This window comes from Aspergillus tubingensis, assembly GCF_013340325.1.
Source record: "Aspergillus tubingensis WU-2223L DNA, scaffold_6, whole genome shotgun sequence".
Lineage (NCBI taxonomy): Eukaryota > Fungi > Ascomycota > Eurotiomycetes > Eurotiales > Aspergillaceae > Aspergillus > Aspergillus tubingensis.
In genome coordinates, this window is record NW_023336280.1 from 3,585,166 (window position 1) to 3,602,459 (window position 17,294).

The 17,294-nt window shown below is 46.7% G+C and overlaps 7 protein-coding genes across 7 annotated transcripts; 3 read left to right on the forward strand and 4 right to left on the reverse strand.

The window, feature by feature from the left end:
* Window positions 1-1,115: 1,115 nt before the first annotated feature.
* On the forward strand, window positions 1,116-3,480 carry AtWU_04955 (putative autophagy ubiquitin-activating enzyme ApgG; the record flags this gene model as incomplete). Its single annotated transcript, XM_035500066.1, has 6 exons — window positions 1,116-1,306; window positions 1,380-1,488; window positions 1,544-2,331; window positions 2,390-2,534; window positions 2,591-3,058; window positions 3,109-3,480. The coding sequence occupies 6 exons, from the start codon at window positions 1,116-1,118 to the stop codon at window positions 3,478-3,480; spliced, it is 2,073 nt and encodes a 690-aa protein (XP_035355959.1).
* A 382-nt stretch (window positions 3,481-3,862) lies between these two features.
* On the reverse strand, window positions 3,863-5,086 carry AtWU_04956 (23S ribosomal RNA methyltransferase; the record flags this gene model as incomplete). The annotated part of the gene is made up of 4 exons (XM_035500067.1): window positions 3,863-4,060; window positions 4,118-4,528; window positions 4,684-4,734; window positions 4,790-5,086. The coding sequence occupies 4 exons, from the start codon at window positions 5,084-5,086 to the stop codon at window positions 3,863-3,865; spliced, it is 957 nt and encodes a 318-aa protein (XP_035355960.1).
* Window positions 5,087-5,687: 601 nt separating this feature from the next.
* Window positions 5,688-6,855, forward strand: AtWU_04957 (OST3/OST6 family protein; the record flags this gene model as incomplete). The annotated part of the gene is made up of 4 exons (XM_035500068.1): window positions 5,688-6,032; window positions 6,088-6,185; window positions 6,241-6,596; window positions 6,674-6,855. 4 exons carry the CDS (start codon window positions 5,688-5,690, stop codon window positions 6,853-6,855), a joined length of 981 nt encoding a protein of 326 aa, XP_035355961.1.
* Window positions 6,856-8,118: 1,263 nt separating this feature from the next.
* On the forward strand, window positions 8,119-9,909 carry AtWU_04958 (nuclear division Rft1 protein; the record flags this gene model as incomplete). Its single annotated transcript, XM_035500069.1, has 3 exons — window positions 8,119-8,852; window positions 8,905-9,756; window positions 9,810-9,909. The coding sequence occupies 3 exons, from the start codon at window positions 8,119-8,121 to the stop codon at window positions 9,907-9,909; spliced, it is 1,686 nt and encodes a 561-aa protein (XP_035355962.1).
* Window positions 9,910-9,916: 7 nt separating this feature from the next.
* On the reverse strand, window positions 9,917-11,522 carry dbp3 (RNA-dependent ATPase DBP3; the record flags this gene model as incomplete). The annotated part of the gene is made up of 3 exons (XM_035500070.1): window positions 9,917-10,073; window positions 10,136-10,207; window positions 10,264-11,522. 3 exons carry the CDS (start codon window positions 11,520-11,522, stop codon window positions 9,917-9,919), a joined length of 1,488 nt encoding a protein of 495 aa, XP_035355963.1.
* Window positions 11,523-12,238: 716 nt separating this feature from the next.
* On the reverse strand, window positions 12,239-13,414 carry AtWU_04960 (NAD(P)H-quinone oxidoreductase; the record flags this gene model as incomplete). The annotated part of the gene is made up of 4 exons (XM_035500071.1): window positions 12,239-12,865; window positions 12,928-13,019; window positions 13,073-13,339; window positions 13,390-13,414. The coding sequence occupies 4 exons, from the start codon at window positions 13,412-13,414 to the stop codon at window positions 12,239-12,241; spliced, it is 1,011 nt and encodes a 336-aa protein (XP_035355964.1).
* Window positions 13,415-14,320: 906 nt separating this feature from the next.
* Window positions 14,321-16,413, reverse strand: AtWU_04961 (replication factor A subunit protein RFA1; the record flags this gene model as incomplete). Its single annotated transcript, XM_035500072.1, has 6 exons — window positions 14,321-14,414; window positions 14,469-15,370; window positions 15,425-15,962; window positions 16,017-16,107; window positions 16,169-16,320; window positions 16,370-16,413. The coding sequence occupies 6 exons, from the start codon at window positions 16,411-16,413 to the stop codon at window positions 14,321-14,323; spliced, it is 1,821 nt and encodes a 606-aa protein (XP_035355965.1).
* Window positions 16,414-17,294: the final 881 nt, after the last annotated feature.

Sequence of the window (17,294 nt, forward strand, 5' to 3'; positions counted from 1 at the left end):
ATCAATATTTTTGGAGCACGAGACAGTCTGCAAGTTACATAAGCACGCTCCTTTTTCTAATAAACTGACATACTCGGTTTACCGAAAGGACCCTGCGTCTGACGGAAGACTTACTCTATCCGAATACTGAACTCTCCGCTTAACCGACTTTACCTGCATATGTACACGGCACCTACGGGTGGGTGAATATACTATTTTTTGAATCTTCTATCTCGCTTGGCTAGCATGTGTGTTTTGCGAATGTCTTTACACCAACAGAGGAGGGTAGGCGTTCATAGTGGGAAGTTTGCGGCCTTGCGTCACAAGGCTCACATCCGCTAGTCCTCATACGGATCTCTGTAAATATGCATTTATCCTTCCACATCTTATCTGTGAGACCTCTATAATGAAAGTGAATTTGTTTATATAAGGCCAGTGGTCAGGAACGTCCATGGGGCAACTGATGACGTAGTTAGCGAAAGTCCGGGATGTCTCAATTTTCGAGTAATGTCACAAAAGCGAGTATTTCATATGAAGTCTACACGTGGTCACTATGATATTGTCTTGGGGAATTTTGTAGAAACCACTGCCAGTGGTGTTTTGCATGCCAATATACTTCTGATGTGAGACAGGGTTGATACCATTGAGGTTCCTGCAGCAAAATATAGTAGAACCACTGCGTAGCGACACATGTATATAACGATGTAGTACTAAGGAACACTGTATCATGTACCTTACTACACAAGTAATAAGTTCTTGGTAGCTTTTAAGGTAGCGGAGCGCAAACCCCCAAAATCAAATACAACAGGCCGTACCAAGGCTAGAACGTACGTATCTTAATCCCAAGGGTGGGGTAGCTAACAAAGTTACTAATGACTATACCCTGTGACTTCTTGCCCCACCACAGATAAATAGATCACCCCCTCTTCCCCAGCAGACACGCTTAGGTCCCCTCACCCCTACAATATTTCGAGTATATAGCGAAAGCACTGTAATTGTGCGGACGCTGTTCTAAGGCCGCCACACTCTTAAGATCATTTCACGCACCGTGGAATATGGTCCTACTTACATAGCTCCTCTATTCTCGAGGAACGCAACAACGTCATACCCTACTTCAAAAGGAGATGAGCTCAACAATGCGCTACACTCCGTTCGCTTCCGATATAGAGTTCCCATTCTATACGGCTTTATCCTCACTTAAGATTAATCACGACAAGCTTGACGATGCTGCCCGTAAAGTGCTAGGTCTCTATGAGGTTCGATCTACAGACCTCCCTAATGCCTCCTGTCGAATGCAGATACATGGGAATGCCCTGACAACAGACGAGTGAGTTATGATCTACTACGGGTCTGGGTGTTTACGATCAATAATATATATTGACAAGCCACCTGGCTACCAGAACACCGGTTGGGTTTTATCGAGCTGAAGGATTGATCAAGAATGTCAATACACTTGAGGAGTATACAAACATCGATAAGGCACATATTCTCCAGCAGTCCGCGAAAACGGTTAGGCACACACTTATGAATCAACCAGGATCATACTGACTTGTAGACATACTAGGTCTGGGATGCCATATGCGATGGCACTATTTATTCGTGCCCCTCTTTGCTTGCGTCATTCTTCATTTTGTCATACGCGGATCTAAAGAAATACAAATTTCACTATTGGTTCGCATTCCCGGCACTGCACTCGAGCCCTTCCTGGGCTCTTCTTGAGAGGACCGAGGAAAATCTCAACTCCTGTCAAACTAGAGGAGCGGTGTCACCGGCTGGGGGTCTAGAAGATGCTGAATTATCAAATCTCGTGGAGACGGTCAAGACGTGGAGCTACAGTGTAGAAGACCGCCAGCGAGGGTTTTTCTTGGCTAGGAGACTCCATGGTGCCAGAAATGGAACAATGTTCGAAAGCAACTCAGAAGTTACCGACGGGTTTACGGAATCAATAAATCACGATGGCCCACGGTGGAGGGTTGCTCCTCTCCTAGCCTACGAGGATGGCTTTTTCAGAGATGCGAGATTTGAAGACTGCTTCGTCTGTTTCGCTGATCCTTCAAACTATGAGGATGCACCCGGATGGATGCTGAGAAATCTTCTGGTACTTGTAAAACGACGGTGGGGACTCAATAAGATCCAGGTACTGAGATACCGTGACATGCAGCCGCACCCCAGCCGCGGTCATTACAAAAGCACAGTGTTGACTCTGCAATCGGATGACATGCAAGCAGCGGCTACTGCAGAGTCGCAAAGTTCGACCAAAGACATGCCGAAGGTGACCGGCTGGGAGCGTAATCCAGCCGGTAAATTGACAGGTCGCTTCGTCGACCTCACAGAGTACTTGGATCCTAAGAGGTAGGACACCATCTTTTTTTATTGAGACTTTTGTATCATATACTGATACAATCCTCAGACTAGCCGACCAGTCGGTCGATCTAAATCTGAAACTCATGAAATGGCGTATCAGCCCTAATCTTGACCTTGATAAGATCAAGCGCACCAAGTGCCTCCTATTGGGGGCAGGAACCCTCGGGAGCTATGTTGCGAGGAATTTGATGGTATGGAAACCGCAGGAGATCTGAGTCTATGTATCGGCATCTGACAATGAGAATAGGGCTGGGGGGTGTCTAAAATCACCTTCGTGGATAATGGGTCCGTATCGTTCTCTAACCCAGTGAGGCAACCACTTTACAATTTTGTCGATTGTATAGACGGCGGGGTGAAGAAGGCTCTTCGAGCGTCTCAGGCCCTGTTGGAGATTTACCCGGGAGTCAACTCTACGGGCCATGTCCTCTCTGTACCCATGGTTGGACATCCTGTCATTGATGCTGAAAAGTCTCGGGCGGAGTTTGATGTACTCCAGAGACTTGTTGAAGAGCATGATGTCATTTTTCTCCTAATGGATACGCGCGAAGCACGCTGGCTGCCAACTGTCATGGGGAAGGCGGCTGGCAAGATAGTTATGAATGCGGCCCTCGGTTTCGATTCGTATGTGGTCATGCGGCATGGGATTAAAGCAATTACAGAGCCATCAGCAGAACTCGGGTGCTACTTTTGCAACGATGTCGTTGCACCGATGAACGTAAGTAAAGCCACTCCAGCCTATAGATCACTATGCTAAGAGTTGGAAAGTCTGTCAAAGATCAAACACTTGATCAGCAGTGCACCGTTACTCGGCCCGGTGTGGCGGCTATAGCTTCGGCTTTGCTGGTAGAGTTGCTTGTTTCCCTTCTTCAACATCCCCTGGGTGCAGCAGCACCGGCCCCGATCTCGCGCAGTGATGATCGAGGAGACCATCCACTGGGGCTCGTGCCACATCAAGTCAGGGGATTCCTTGCGACATTTGAAAATATTCCAGTCACAGGCAGAAGCTACAAACACTGCAGCGCTTGTTCAGATAACATCACCCGCGCTTATAAAGAGGACGGTTGGAATTTCGTCCTAAGGGCTTTGAATGAGCCTGGATACGTTGAAGAACTGAGCGGTCTTAAGGAGGTTCGTTAGTCTATTATCTTCATTGCGCCTTCCTTTTTGCCTTGTTCTATGTTATGCGATCTCTAGCCACCTCCAAATTTCCCTGTTTTTTTGGATTCAAGAAATTTACTGACATTATCCCAAGGTGCATGCTACAGCAGAGGCTTCACTTGCTGATGTAGAATGGGATGAGGACTCCGAATCAGCAGAGGAGATATAATTGAGCCCGGCTTGATGCTAAGGAGGGGGGGGGCATGTTAGTTTGCAAATGCAATGAGTTTTCAGCAACTCATCATACCATGTTTTATCAATTGCCGCAGGATCCCCTATTCAGGGTACTATTTTCGACTGAGACCAATGAAAAAAGATTCTTTGGATTCCTGTGCAGATGTTCAGAACCCTGAAGGCCTGTCTATTGCTGTGTTTGACGAGGCGAGTGAATGCTTACATTGCGCGACGATTCCGGTTTAAGGCGATGGACTTTCCGAAATAGTTCCCTGAGCTGTTCCTCTAGGGCCTTATCTTCGGCTCCTTGGTAGAATTTGCAGACTAAATGCCCTCCCGTGCGGAGAACTTCTTGGCTGAACTGCAAAGCTGCGTGGCAAAGATCCTATCATCCATCAGCTGAGGGAAACCATCGAAGCATAGGGCAAGCTCAGCAACTTACCATACTACCTGCATGGTCTTTGAAACTAATGCCGCTTGTATTCATCATCCTGTTATACGGATCACTTAGACTTCTTTTCCCAAACCCTGTCGTTTGGAACCAGGGAGCGGACATATCGCTTAGAACAACATCTACCGAGTATTTGCAATCCCATTGCTTGGGATCTGTTTGCTTATCAGAGCTCGCGTTCTCCCCCGATTTGAGCTGCGTGTCATCGTAATCGGCATCCAAGATCGTACTTGGAGGGTATGGCCTACCCCTATTGGCGTCGCGCACGAATTCTCGAACATAGGCCTGGATATTCGGGTCGAGGAAGTTGCCTTGAATCGTAGATACTCCTTTAGGAGGCTGGGCCGGGATAATGTCAACGCCGAGGACGCGGCCGTGTGGTTGCGTTCTAGCTACTGCTACCTGGTGTGGTGTTAGCCAAGGTGCAATTGGTTTAGTCTTCACTCTGCACCTAACGCACTTGGGACCAGGAGCCAGGAGCATAACCCTAAATTGGATGGATCATACTGTCAATCAACATGGCCTGAGTTGAGGCATCTTGATTGTGGCTATCATACTAAATCAACAACCGTTTGTCCGCTCTCAAATATGTGGTATTTCTCGTCTATCTATTCAAAGAAATTATCAGGATGTATAGGATGGCGGGTCATGTTGGTTGAGTACTTGAAGGAGCTTGAAAGCCGCGCGGCTTTTCAGGCCCTGCACTGCTGCTTCCCTTGTGAAACGGTCCTTGAGCTGACGGGCTTGCCATCGTTTTGAGGATGAAAATCGCTTCAGGATCTGAGAACTAAGTAGGCCAATGCCCTGTGTTGCAGGCGAACACTTCACAGATGGAACGAGTAGCATGGTTGCAACATTGGCAAACTTGGATGGAATAAAAATGAGTGACGTGCGGAAGGATGCCGGAGCGCTCCCGCGGAAGTGGTAGAGTGAGCGGGACTCGGTGTTACTGCCATTCATCATCGATAGTGGCTGGCACAGTACCACAAATCAGTGACTATTGTTTGGTGAACACAGGATGTTCTAATAGTCATCTACTGTATTGCTGAGACAAATATACTTGACGTATAGACTTTCATCCACTCTTGTGGCATACTAAACCATCCACAACACTACTATCGGGTAATTATGTTGTATTGGCGCCCTACTTGGTTGTTGAGGAATAGGATGATTATAGATAGATCGGTCGGCTTTTGCTCTCAATTCGACTTCCAGTAAATTAAAGAACAGCGAACAGCGAACAGCGAACAGCGACTTTGTTCCACCCGACCGACCGGCAATATGGATCTAAATAGTTGTCTCCTGCTTTACTCCGTACAGTAGTAGCTGTACTTATCTACTTTGTAGCTACCGTCTAAGGAGTAAGAAGTATGGAGTACCCGCATAGCGACCCGCTCAGCGGTACGCGTTGTGGACACCTATCATCCTAGGCTTCTCGGATATGTAGTGCTCCGCTGCCTATCCATCCATGAACTGTCTACGTACATGGCCAATTTCTTCGCGGATTGCTGATCCGCCTCCTTTTCACCGCACGAACTGAAGATTATATTGTCATGCCAAAATGAAGCTCTTCAACCTTCTTGTGTCTTTTCTCTGCATGGTCACTTCTGCTTCTTGCGGCGCCGCAGACACAGACAAATTTGAGAGATATCGTTCACTCTCTCGCTCCGCTCCAATCGAACTGACCGACTCGTCGTACGAAGACATAACATCTAAGCCTCGCGACTATCATGTTGCAGTGCTTTTGACAGCCGCAGATGCTCGCTATGGGTGTATCCTCTGTCGCGAGTTTCAACCTGAATGGGAGCTCATCGCACGAAGCTGGAACAAAGGTTCCAAGCCCGATGGACTTCAAATGCTCTTTGGGACCCTTGACTTTTCCGATGGAAAAGGCACCTTTCAGAAGGTATTTAGCAAATATATGGCCTAGCAGTTTAATAATCTTAGCTGACATTGAGTAGTTGATGCTCCAAACTGCGCCTGTCCTCCTGGTCTTTCCTCCTACCGTTGGCCCCTTCGCCAAGATTGATGACGCACCTCTGCGATTCGACTTCAGCGGGTAACTATACACTGAATCTTTTAGTCGATTGATTATCACTGACTTCGACCTACAGCCCGATTTCTGCTGAACAGCTATATACATGGATGAACCGTCAGCTTCCAGAGGGCCCGAAGCCGCCACTTGTTCGTCCGATCAACTACATGCGACTTGTCTCCGGCATAACCATTTTGATGGGTGCTGTGACGCTTTTCACGGTTTTGTCACCCTATGTTCTTCCCATTGTTCGCAACCGGAACTTGTGGGCTGCTTTCAGCCTGATTGCCATCCTCTTATTCACAAGTGGCCACATGTTCAATCATATTCGCAAAGTTCCATATGTTGCCGGAGACGGTAGAGGGGGTATTAGTTACTTCGCTGGTGGATTTTCAAACCAGTTCGGCATGGAGACGCAGATTGTTGCTGCCATTTGTATGTTGCCCACAATCACATGCATACGTCTTATCTCATATGTGGATCTGATGCCAATTCGCTAATCGTGTTGTCAGATGCCGTCCTGTCTTTTGCAACAATTGCCCTGGCAATGAAGGTGCCCCGTATCGCAGACAACAAGGCACAGCAGGTAGCTGTGATCATCTGGGGTTCCGTACTTCTTGGTATGTACAGCTTCCTTCTGAGTGTGTTCAAGACGAAGAATGGAGGATACCCGTTTTTCCTTCCGCCATTCTAAAAGGATTTTCGATGTATAATATCAACATGGGCTTTCCATCCGACCAGGTGTGAGCACATTTGCTGCGGGTTAGCGGTTATTCTCCGGTAGTAGCTGTGTACTACTTTTTGAACTGCTTTTCTTCGTCCAGCTCCTCCGTTATCGTGTATTTACTACATAGTACATGGCGGAACAACTCTTCTTTCAAACATGACCAGCTAGGAACCCTGTATTCAGCATAAATTTCCATACTAGTCGGCCGATGTGGTGAACTATAATGGCGAAAAGGGTAGCAAATTGGTTATCTCGAGAGTATGATTGCTAAATTGGCATCAATCGTATGCTCTAAAGGCCGGGTCTACAGTGGGCTCATCTGCAATTTCATTGCAAGCGAGTCCTGAGGTTTCAAAAGGTTATCGTGACATTGCTGAGCCCAGTGTAGTAGCGGCATGCTCACTCCAAACTCTGCAATTCTCACATAGAACTATTGAAGCTCCGTATGGACTGAACGTGCAATTAGACACACAAGGAACAAACTCCAATTACCTCGCACGGTGTGTTGACATGAACTAAAATAGCCGCCGCTACAGCCAATTCCCGAGGCGCTTCCTTGGATGCAGGCAGTGTGAATTTATGTAGCTAATCCTTCTTAAAGCAGAAAACCCAATGACCAGTAGCTCGGTGTTAAAACGCGTGGATTTGTTTCCTTTATCAACTTCGGATTGAGTACGAGGTCTGCGCGTTGCAAGTAACTACCAGAATGTAATAATGCGACTCTTCCCGTGTGCTGAAAACCTGCACACACGTTCTTCAAAAGCATCTCAGAACACCGAGTTTCACAATACAAAAGGTACACGATTAATCGTGAGCGTAACGCATATAATTACGGTTCGTTGTATACACTTAGCCAATGCTGCCGTTGAACTGTGCCTGTGCTATAAAACCGAATTGAGGAGCTTAGACACTGGCAGATAAACGCCAGAGCACGGGAACGGGAACTACCGCAAATTAGTACTCAGAAAGCACGTGGCCTTTTCGGCGGGACCCATATACTTCCTGCCAATGCTGAGCAATATTCGGACTTCTTTCGCCGAGCTTATTCTTATTTTATCCTTTCTCCCTCTTTCGACAGGGGGTCGACCAGTGAGATTCATTTCCTCTGCTGTAAGTCCGGGCTGCAGGGCCAGCTTTACGAAAACACAGAGATCCTTAGATAAGAGAGCCATTGATGCCCGCGGGCTTTATCCTGTCTACATGTCAGCAGTAGATGAGAATGTCAGCGCAATGCTGGCATCATCAGCATCTGGGACGACGATGATGATTATCGTTCAACTGGCCTCGAGGATTTTCACTTTCACCGCCAATCAGTTGGTTTTGAGGAGCTTACCTCCGGCCATAATGGGTGTTGCGTCCCAACTGGAGCTATACTTCATCTCCATATTATTTTTCTCCAGGGAAAGTATCAGGATGGCTATACAAAGACAGCCATTGCAACTCAAGCCCCTCACCACGTATTCCCACAAGGACAGCACTGGTGCAGCTCCCAAAAGGAGCAATGATGTATCTGAAGCCCGAACCATAGCCTCGCAGTCAGTAGTGAACATGTCCTACTTGAGCCTTGCCTTGGGGTTCTTGTTCGCTCTGGCATTTGCTGCATCTTATGTACAGCTAGCATCGAGAGAGGTGTCAGAGTTACCCTACTACTACGCAAGCGTGATAATCACATCCATTGCATCCCTTATGGAGCTCTCCACTGAGCCCTTCTTTACTGTAGTGCAGCAATATATGCTACACAGACAACGTGCAGTGGTTGAAATGAGTGCAGCCTTTGTAAAAAGCCTTACAACCTGCCTTGCCTGTGCGTGGGCTTCCAGAGCCGGCCACAGCATTGGCGTTCTCCCATTCTCAATTGGTTATCTCTGTTATTCTTCCACTCTCATCTGCGGCTATATGCTAGCCCTGTCGGGGATTACAGACACGCAGAAGTTTTCTATGCTTCCCACAAAGATAAAGTCAAGGTAGGTTATGGGAAAGTAAACTTACAATATCCTATCTGATACAAATGTCCAGGGACAGATCAGAGTATTTCATGGGAAGGTTCTCATGGCCGATGATAGGGCTATCCACGAATGTGTTCTTTCAATCGATGATAAAACATCTTCTCACCCAGGGTGATTCAATGATGCTGGCAACAATGACGAGTTTAGAAGACCAAGGCATATACGCACTAGCCTCTAATTACGGGGGTCTCCTAGCTCGCGTCTTTTTTCAGCCCATTGAAGAAAGCAGTCGAACGCTCTTTTCTTCACTGCTAAACTCTGGCGGGAGCGGACATCTACGTGTGAAAAACATCGATGCTGCTAAAACTCAGTTGACAGAAGTTCTCCATGCATATAGTCTGATGGCTATTGTGGGGTTCCCCCTCGGTCCAGTTCTGGCACCTCAATTGCTACGTCTGTTAGGCGGGCGCATCTGGGCTTCACCCAAGATCAGCAGCCTGCTTTCACTTTATTGCTACTATATACCATTTCTAGCTTTCAACGGTATAAGTGAAGCATTTGTCTCATCGGCAGCAAACTCGGCAGAACTACGCAGACAAGCGGTATGGATGGGGGTGTTTTCAGCATGCTTTGCATCTGCCGCGTACTTATTCTTGAAAGTCGGCGCTCTCGGTGCCCACGGAATGGTATATGCCAATATTGTCAACATGGCAGTTCGCATCATCTGGAGCTTTTCCTTCATTCGGAAATTCATGTCTCGACACGGAAGCGGTATGGCTATTGCTGAATTTAGCCCACGGCCGCTTACCTGTATCGCCAGTGTCACGATGTCTATAGTTCTTACCTCAAAGGGTCTATATGCTCTTGATATCTATAGCACGAGAGATGCACTGATATTTGGAGCTATGTACATTCTTCTCGTGTAAGTCTCACCGTTTTATTTACATGCAAGCCACAGTCTAATGGTGTGTATAGGTCTTATCTCGAGAGAAAATCTTTGTTCATATATTACACAAAAGCCCGCGAGCTGGTGAAATGCAAAACGTCCCGAACTCCAAAGTCTAAAGGCGAATGAGTCATCATCAATCGTCAAAAACGATCTTGGTTGATGTCTTATTGGTGTCGACATCCTTGAAAAAAGCGCCATATGCGTCATGTTGCTTCTTTTTGACCGTTGCCCCGAATTTGAGAAGATCTTCGGGTACATCCTGATTAGCCGCTTTTAGAACATTTATTAAACTATAACATGTTAGTCTCGGTTAAAAATTGATCGGAATGCTTCCAAGACAATGACTACTTACGCTCCGGATTGAGCTTTATCAACCTCAGTAAATAGAGTGATGGCATGGCCCTCAGCTCCAGCACGGCCAGTTCTTTGAGCCAATTAGTCGGCAAGACACAACATACGGGGACGAGGTACTTTACTAACCGGCCAATTCGATGTACGTAATCCTCAACGGTGAGGGGGAACGTAACGTTGATGACGAGCTTGACTGAAGGTATGTCGAGGCCACGAGCTGCCACATCAGTTGCGACAAGAACAGTTGAGACGCCTTTTTTAAAGGAATCCAAACTTTTGAACCGTTCTTGTTGGCCCAAATCTCCGTGTATTCCGGCAACCTTGAAGCCTTTATTCCAAAGAAGTCTCTCAACACGCACAGCCTCCTTCTTATACAAGCAGAACACCAGAATCTTATCCGAGCTGGATGGGCCCTTCTGGTATTTGTTCAATAACTGTACAAGCCTCTGTTCTTTTTCGTGCGGCTTCACCACTTCAACAACTTGCTTGATTCTAGTGTTTGCGCGCGGATCAGCCGAAGGCTCTCCACCAATTGTGACCGTCACAGGAGAAGTCATGAACGTTGCAGCAAGGTCCCTAACGACCGGGGGCCAGGTCGCAGTGAACATAACAGTTTGACGCTTTGACACCGGCATGGGGCGGATGATATCTTTGATGTCCTGTTCGAAACCTTTATCCAGCATGCGATCCGCTTCATCCAGAACAAGATACTTGACTTTTCCTAGATCGACTGAGCCATCATTCTGAAGATCCTTCAATCTTCCTGGTGTCGCCACGACAATAGCAGCAGTCTTCAAGGCCTGGCGTTGCTCATCTTTATTCACACCCCCGAAGATACAAGCTACCTTGATATCCACTAGTTCTGCGAACTTCGAGATCTGATCATGTATTTGCATTGCAAGTTCTCTCGTTGGGGAAATCATCACCGCTGTCGGCTTATAAGGCTTTCCCTTCTTCGCCGAGTCTTGTAAGTTTTTCAGGCAGGGCAAGCCGAAGCCGAGCGTCTTACCACTCCCGGTTTCAGCGATGCCGATTACATCACGGCCAGCAAACAGGAAAGGCCAGGTTGCTGACTGGATAGCAGTCGGGGAACTGAACGACTCAAGAGGACGGTACAGTGCACTGTTGCAGGTAGGTAGGTGAGAGAAAGAGGTAATGGGATGAAGCTTCGTTGCTCCCTCTAAGGTATCCGTGATCTTGACGGAATTTTCTTCGAGGAATTTCTCTATGACTGCCGGAGAAGGCTCTTTCAGGTCAGTGTTCTGCGTCTCAGAAGCCTGCGCACCAGCCTTGGAGTCCTCGGCCTTCTTTGTGTGCTTTTCGTTTCTTGACTTCTTTTTCGCCCTATGCTCCGTGCTACCCTTATCTTGGAGTTCACGCTTGGCCATGTTGTTTTTGTTGCTTTGAACTTTCTCAGGTTCAAAAGTGGAGAATATGTGTAAGAGATTTTGTAACAGAAAGAAAGAAAAATAATCGTAAAGCAAATCGGCTGCGTCTCGAAGAAATAACAGTGAATGCTTTAAGGGCGCCTTCTTTTTGCCCTTAGAATACTTTTAATGTATTTTTTTTTTTTTTTTTAATTTCGCTATTTTCTTTTTGGGCTTGCCTGTCTGGAGCAAAACTTTGATTCGGGATAAAGTACTCCATATGGTTAAAACTCTTGCCCTAGTGCTGCTCCGTCCCGCTCCTTAATCCTAATCCAGTTAGTTACTGTCTGCGCCGCGGAACAATCTAGCCTTTTGTGTCCTACATGCAGTAGACGAGTCTACGGAGTCCTACTCCGTCGTTGTTGTATTTGCAGCCGAGTAGTATATAGATATAGTATAGTATTCTTGAAAGAGAGCGTCGAATCAAGGAGGCTCAGAAAAAACCAGCACTCGAAAAGAAGAAAAATCACAGGATCAGGGCGTCTTTAAGAATCTACAAAACTTGCGTACATCCATTGGGATACGTTCCGCCACTACTTTATGCCTATACTAAACCTGCGTTCTCTACCATGGCTGCCTTCGTAGTGATCTCGTTGTTGATTTATTTGTATGTACGCCGACCGTCTCCGCTTCCACCTTAAGTCGGTGGTTGGCTTCTCAACCGGGCTAGTTTGCATTCAATTAATCGTGCATATTAGCTTTCCCTTGGTTTGATTGCTCTCCAGCAACCTATGGGCATCCGCGATTTCTTCAAATGCGAAAACTTTCTCGATAAAGACCTTGAATGTTTGGTCGTTGAATTTGGGTAAAGCATGGTCCACCAGAAGATCACGTAGTCTCCCCTGATAATCTTCATCCCTGCTGCGAAGAGTGCTGCCTTCGAACCTCAATCTCTTCCTCAGGATTCCACTGATGTCAGTATTGGCAGGGAGGACAGAACCACTCATCTGTCCTAGTTGGACAATACGTGCATCCCGTGCGGCCACGTCAAGATTACCTTGAAAATGTGCGGCGCCCACAAAATCGACGATAATGTCGACTCCACGACCATTCGTTTCTTTCAGTATCTCGGAGGCCCAGTCTTGACTCTTGTAATTATACCCAGCAGTAGCCCCTAGTTCACGTACGCAGAAGTCAATTTTTTCTTGCGAACCTGCAGTCACATAGACAGCAGATGCTTTGTCGATCTTCGCAAGTTGGATCCCGGAAATTGATACGGATGAAGCCCCTGCATGCCAAAGAACGGACTTTCCAGCGCTGAATTCGCCAATCAGATAGAGCGCCTGGCTTGCAGTTATCCAGGTCTAAGGAGATGGTGCCATGGTTATTACAAATTGGTTCCCTAGGAGTTGAAGGTCAAGCATACCTCTGGTATTCCTGCAGCCTCCTCCCATGTCAACCCCGAGGGTTTGTGTATCAACATCTTGGTCGACACGGCGATGTATTCCGCATAGGCCCCTGACAAAATGTAATGAATACTTACACACTCTATCAAAAAGAATGCCACGTACCGCCATAGGCTAGGCCAAAAACACTGTCGCCGATTTGAAAGCCATTGCTTGTATTCTCACCAAGTTCCTCTATCACCCCGGAAAATTCGACCCCCATGGTGCTAGGAGCTTGCGGAGGAAGAGGATATTTTCCTTCGCGTTGAAGCAAGTCCATTCTGTTCAGCCCGAATGCCTTGATCTTGACCAAAGCCTGCCCAGGACTGGGCTTCGGTATTGGGATCTGGTCAACGAACAAAGCATCGGCACTTCCTTTGCCTCCTTGGATACCTGGGTGTTCTTAGCATATCACGCTCGAGAGTCTGAGCAATGCAACTCACCAATGGCTCTCATGATGCCTACCATCTTTGCTTGACACTTTAGATGGGTTGACTCCAAATTTTTCTAAATCGCTTTTACTCTGCCCTGTGGTTATTTGTCTCGGTTATGCAGTACGGCATTCAGCGTCATCATTTGTCATCAAATGGAGGGCAATTAGTCATAATGACAAAGTTGTAGTTAGTTAGGTTAACTGCTTGTTAACTAACTACATGACCAACAGTTGGTTAACTGCTTACTTGCACGACAAGCTGATCTACCATTCTAATTCACCGTGATCTAGTTGATAGCGTTCAGATATTTGTCATATGCTCTTTAGCAGTTTACTATGTATATTCGGAATCTCAAAGAGAATGTAACAGGTTTCAAAACCCCACATACTCGCGTGCTCCGGGCGTCACATGTGTGTAGGTCGATTCAGGAACCGATCATAAAGGCCTAAAGGAGGTATGGACACACTGCTGGAAATGGAACCATACAGCAGTAAGGAGTTTATAAACATTGATAACAGCACTATATCTGTTGAAATTGCCTATACTATCTGTGTTCATTGGACTCACCTGCTTTCATATGTAAATACCTAGAAGAATTCCCGCTATCTGCCAGAAGTCACTACTGTTCGAACTCTTTGGCAAGTCTATGCGGGTGCAAATCAGCGTGGCTATTTTTGTAAGTCCAAGCGACAGCTAATGCTAGTCAAGTGTGGTATCACAGAATCAACGTTGGCTTATATTTTCTTTGTTCAGTTTGTAGCACCTTTCAAGATCCATCATCGTTTCTGGTTTGCATCCTATCTTAGTGACAGCAGCCGATGTCACGCAATCCCAAAGCCACAAATTTTGAAAATTTCATTGAACAGAGTGTTGTAAAAATAAAGATGCACAATGCTTGCAAGGGGAGTCTCAAGAAGCCTTCAGCATGCTGAAAGCATATTCAAGATACATTGTAAGATTCAATAAGATCGGCAAGGCGTGAAGCCTCGTGGGAATAATTTATCGGGTTGGCCGAGGATACCTGATACCGTATACTGGTAGAGTGAATATTAGCAGTGCCATCTGAGCCATGGAACGGATTGCCTTACCGTTGTTGTTCGCCGAAATGATCTATTTTGGCACGGCATCGGAAATTCCAGGTCCGGCAATTGGCATCCTGGAATGCGTCGCCAGCTGCTTTCTCATCCGTCTGGAACAGTTCCATTAACTGATTGGCTGACATGTCCATCATCAATTTGCCCACGTCGTCAAAGCAGCTTAGCCAAAGTTGGCCGGTATGGTCGCTGACATTAACATGCATTATGTAGCGGTAATCTGGTCGGGGGTGAGTCTTATCGCAGCGCTCACAGCGCCACTGGCCGGGATCAAGCTCGGTCACCTTCTTGTTGCAATTTTCTGAGAGACAAGCAGGATAAGCAAAGGACATGTTGTCCTGCTTTATGTAGATGACTGTTGCTTTCAGCGAAAAGTAAACCGCTTCCTCCGACATACCCAATTGCTCCTCTCTTATTTGGGCGATTGTCTTGAACTGGTCCGACTTCATCGTTGATGAGGCTGTGCCTAATAAGGAAGCATGTGAAGAGAAATTCTCATCTCTGCCTTGTGCGTCATACCAGCCTTTGAGCTTGTGGGCTTCCTCAATGTCAGGATCAACCGCCATTGAACCCGAGCTCAGCAAACTCAGACTACGCCCGCCAAAGTCAGAGACCTTCACGCCTTTGAAAGCTATTACAGACTCGGGCAAGGCGTTGAAATTCTGAGCTGTAGTGCCCCAGATAGTCAGGCGAACAGAGAATCCGGTATTGTCAACCATGACCAGCTCGCGCTTGTTATAGGGCTTGTTTGTAGTTTTGGATGTGATCTGTGAAACCCCCATGTCCTCTTTCAGCACGCCTATCACATCGATCGTAGTATCTTTTTCTACCGATTGGAGGTCACCGATAGAAGTGAAATTGAATCGAACCTGGGGAACATCACTCTGATCCTCTGCCTGATGCGACATGGTAAGTTAAGAGTTCAATGCGAACCGAGCACTCTGACTAACCTTTTCAACCACCGTATCCCTTTCAAAAGTCAGCTCATAATCGTTGTTCAAGTTCGTGAACTGTTTTTTGGCAATTTGCACGCGGCAATTGGAGATATAGTATACACCGCCCTCCTGGAAGACGTCATACAGCATGTCGCATTGGTCGTTGAATCCAGTAGCTCGTATTTCGCCACTGTCGTCCAGTAGATTGACGCTGAAGAGCCTCCCTTCGGTATTCCTATTGTGCCAAGTCTTGATATTTGTCTTGCTCGTACAGCGTGCTTTGATCGTCCATTTGTGAGAATATGGTGAAATAGCTTCGATGGGATATATAGTAGCATGCGCTGCGGCCAAAACAGGTCGTGCTGACTGCACTCCGGTATTTGACTGGGCCTGTGCGCCTGACATCTTCGATCCATAGAAACCGTTGCTGGAGATTGTAGTGGGTTGGTGCTTGTCGTCTTCATCTGTTTTACTTTCGAGTGGTTTTGGTTCGCCAATCTTCTCGGCCTCCCCCAATCCCTCCAAGACTTCAAGGTCGAGAATAATAAGGATCCTATCTCGTATGTAAGGTATATCATTGGTGGTGAAGACGTCAGTAGTCACTTACTTTTTGCCTTTCACGGAGTTCGCTTGGAACGACTTCAGGCGAACAAAACATCCCTTCCGTAATAGCGCACTAGACACCATGGGGTTCAATTCTGGAAGATCAAGGTTAGTGGCAGTGTCTTAGGCAAGTCATCAGGGTTATGGCACACTTACGGGTCGCAAGCATCGTCTGCACATAATTTGAAATGTCACTGAATACCGCTCGGTAGCGTTCCGGGTGGCTCTGTTGAGATGGCAATTGCTTTATCTGGACACATTGAACAATAGGCTCACGCGTTTGAGGCTTTGTATCATCGAAGATAGCGCTTAAGGGGAATTAGTGAGATAATGCACAGGGAGTTCCAGGAAACTGACCTGAGTGCCCCAACGGAGACCTGAGATGCTGCTTCTGAAGACATCTGAAATAGTTTCAAGGTAACCTTGTGCCGTCCTACAGACTTAGAATAAAGAAATACAAGCAATGTCTCGGGGTGGTGTAATTCAGAGCTTGGAATGATGAACAGCAGGTGGCGGTCTTGGTGGTACTGGTACAATCCTGCTACTGCTGAAGGACATTTGCATGAACAACAAATGGAGACGCGACCCGGGGTAGTACGCGGCAGGAGCGCGTTAAGCACCCACCCCACTTTGGAATGCGAATATTACGTGTTTAATGGTCAAAGGTTAGTAGTACAGAGCAGATGTCGTAATACACCATACATCCATATGAAAACCGGTACCCCGTCACAGTACTCCGTCTACACAATACACTACGTATCTTAGTGGAAGATCTCTCCCACTTTACCCCACCTTTCTACATACCTAACAGTCAAAGCCTCGACAAAGCAGATATTGAAGAATTTCACCTGCCGCCTTATGCTTATACAATAACTTTTATGTATGGAGAGGACGCATGCTCTCTTACTGAAAGTCATTGCATCGTGGGACTCGGACTGATTGCTGTCATTTAATAAGTTGTATCAGGCTTCTACATTAGCTTTCAGCACTCCTCATGATGGCTTCTTGTAGCCATGTCACGTCTGAAGGTCAGTTGCGACTATAGCCAAAGCTGGAGTACAGTGCTCATACAGGTTTCTAACCATTATCTACATCGCAGGACTGAGGGAACCGGCTACGTCGCAGGTTGTATATCGAGAGGACTGTACACAGTGTTTCGACTCAATAGTGTGTACCCATTGTTTTTCTATCAATTTGACGCCTAACAAAATATCCAGGACGATGAACATGGGCTTAATGTTTGTTTAACATGCTTCAATGGAGGTTGCGCTGGTGATAGAAA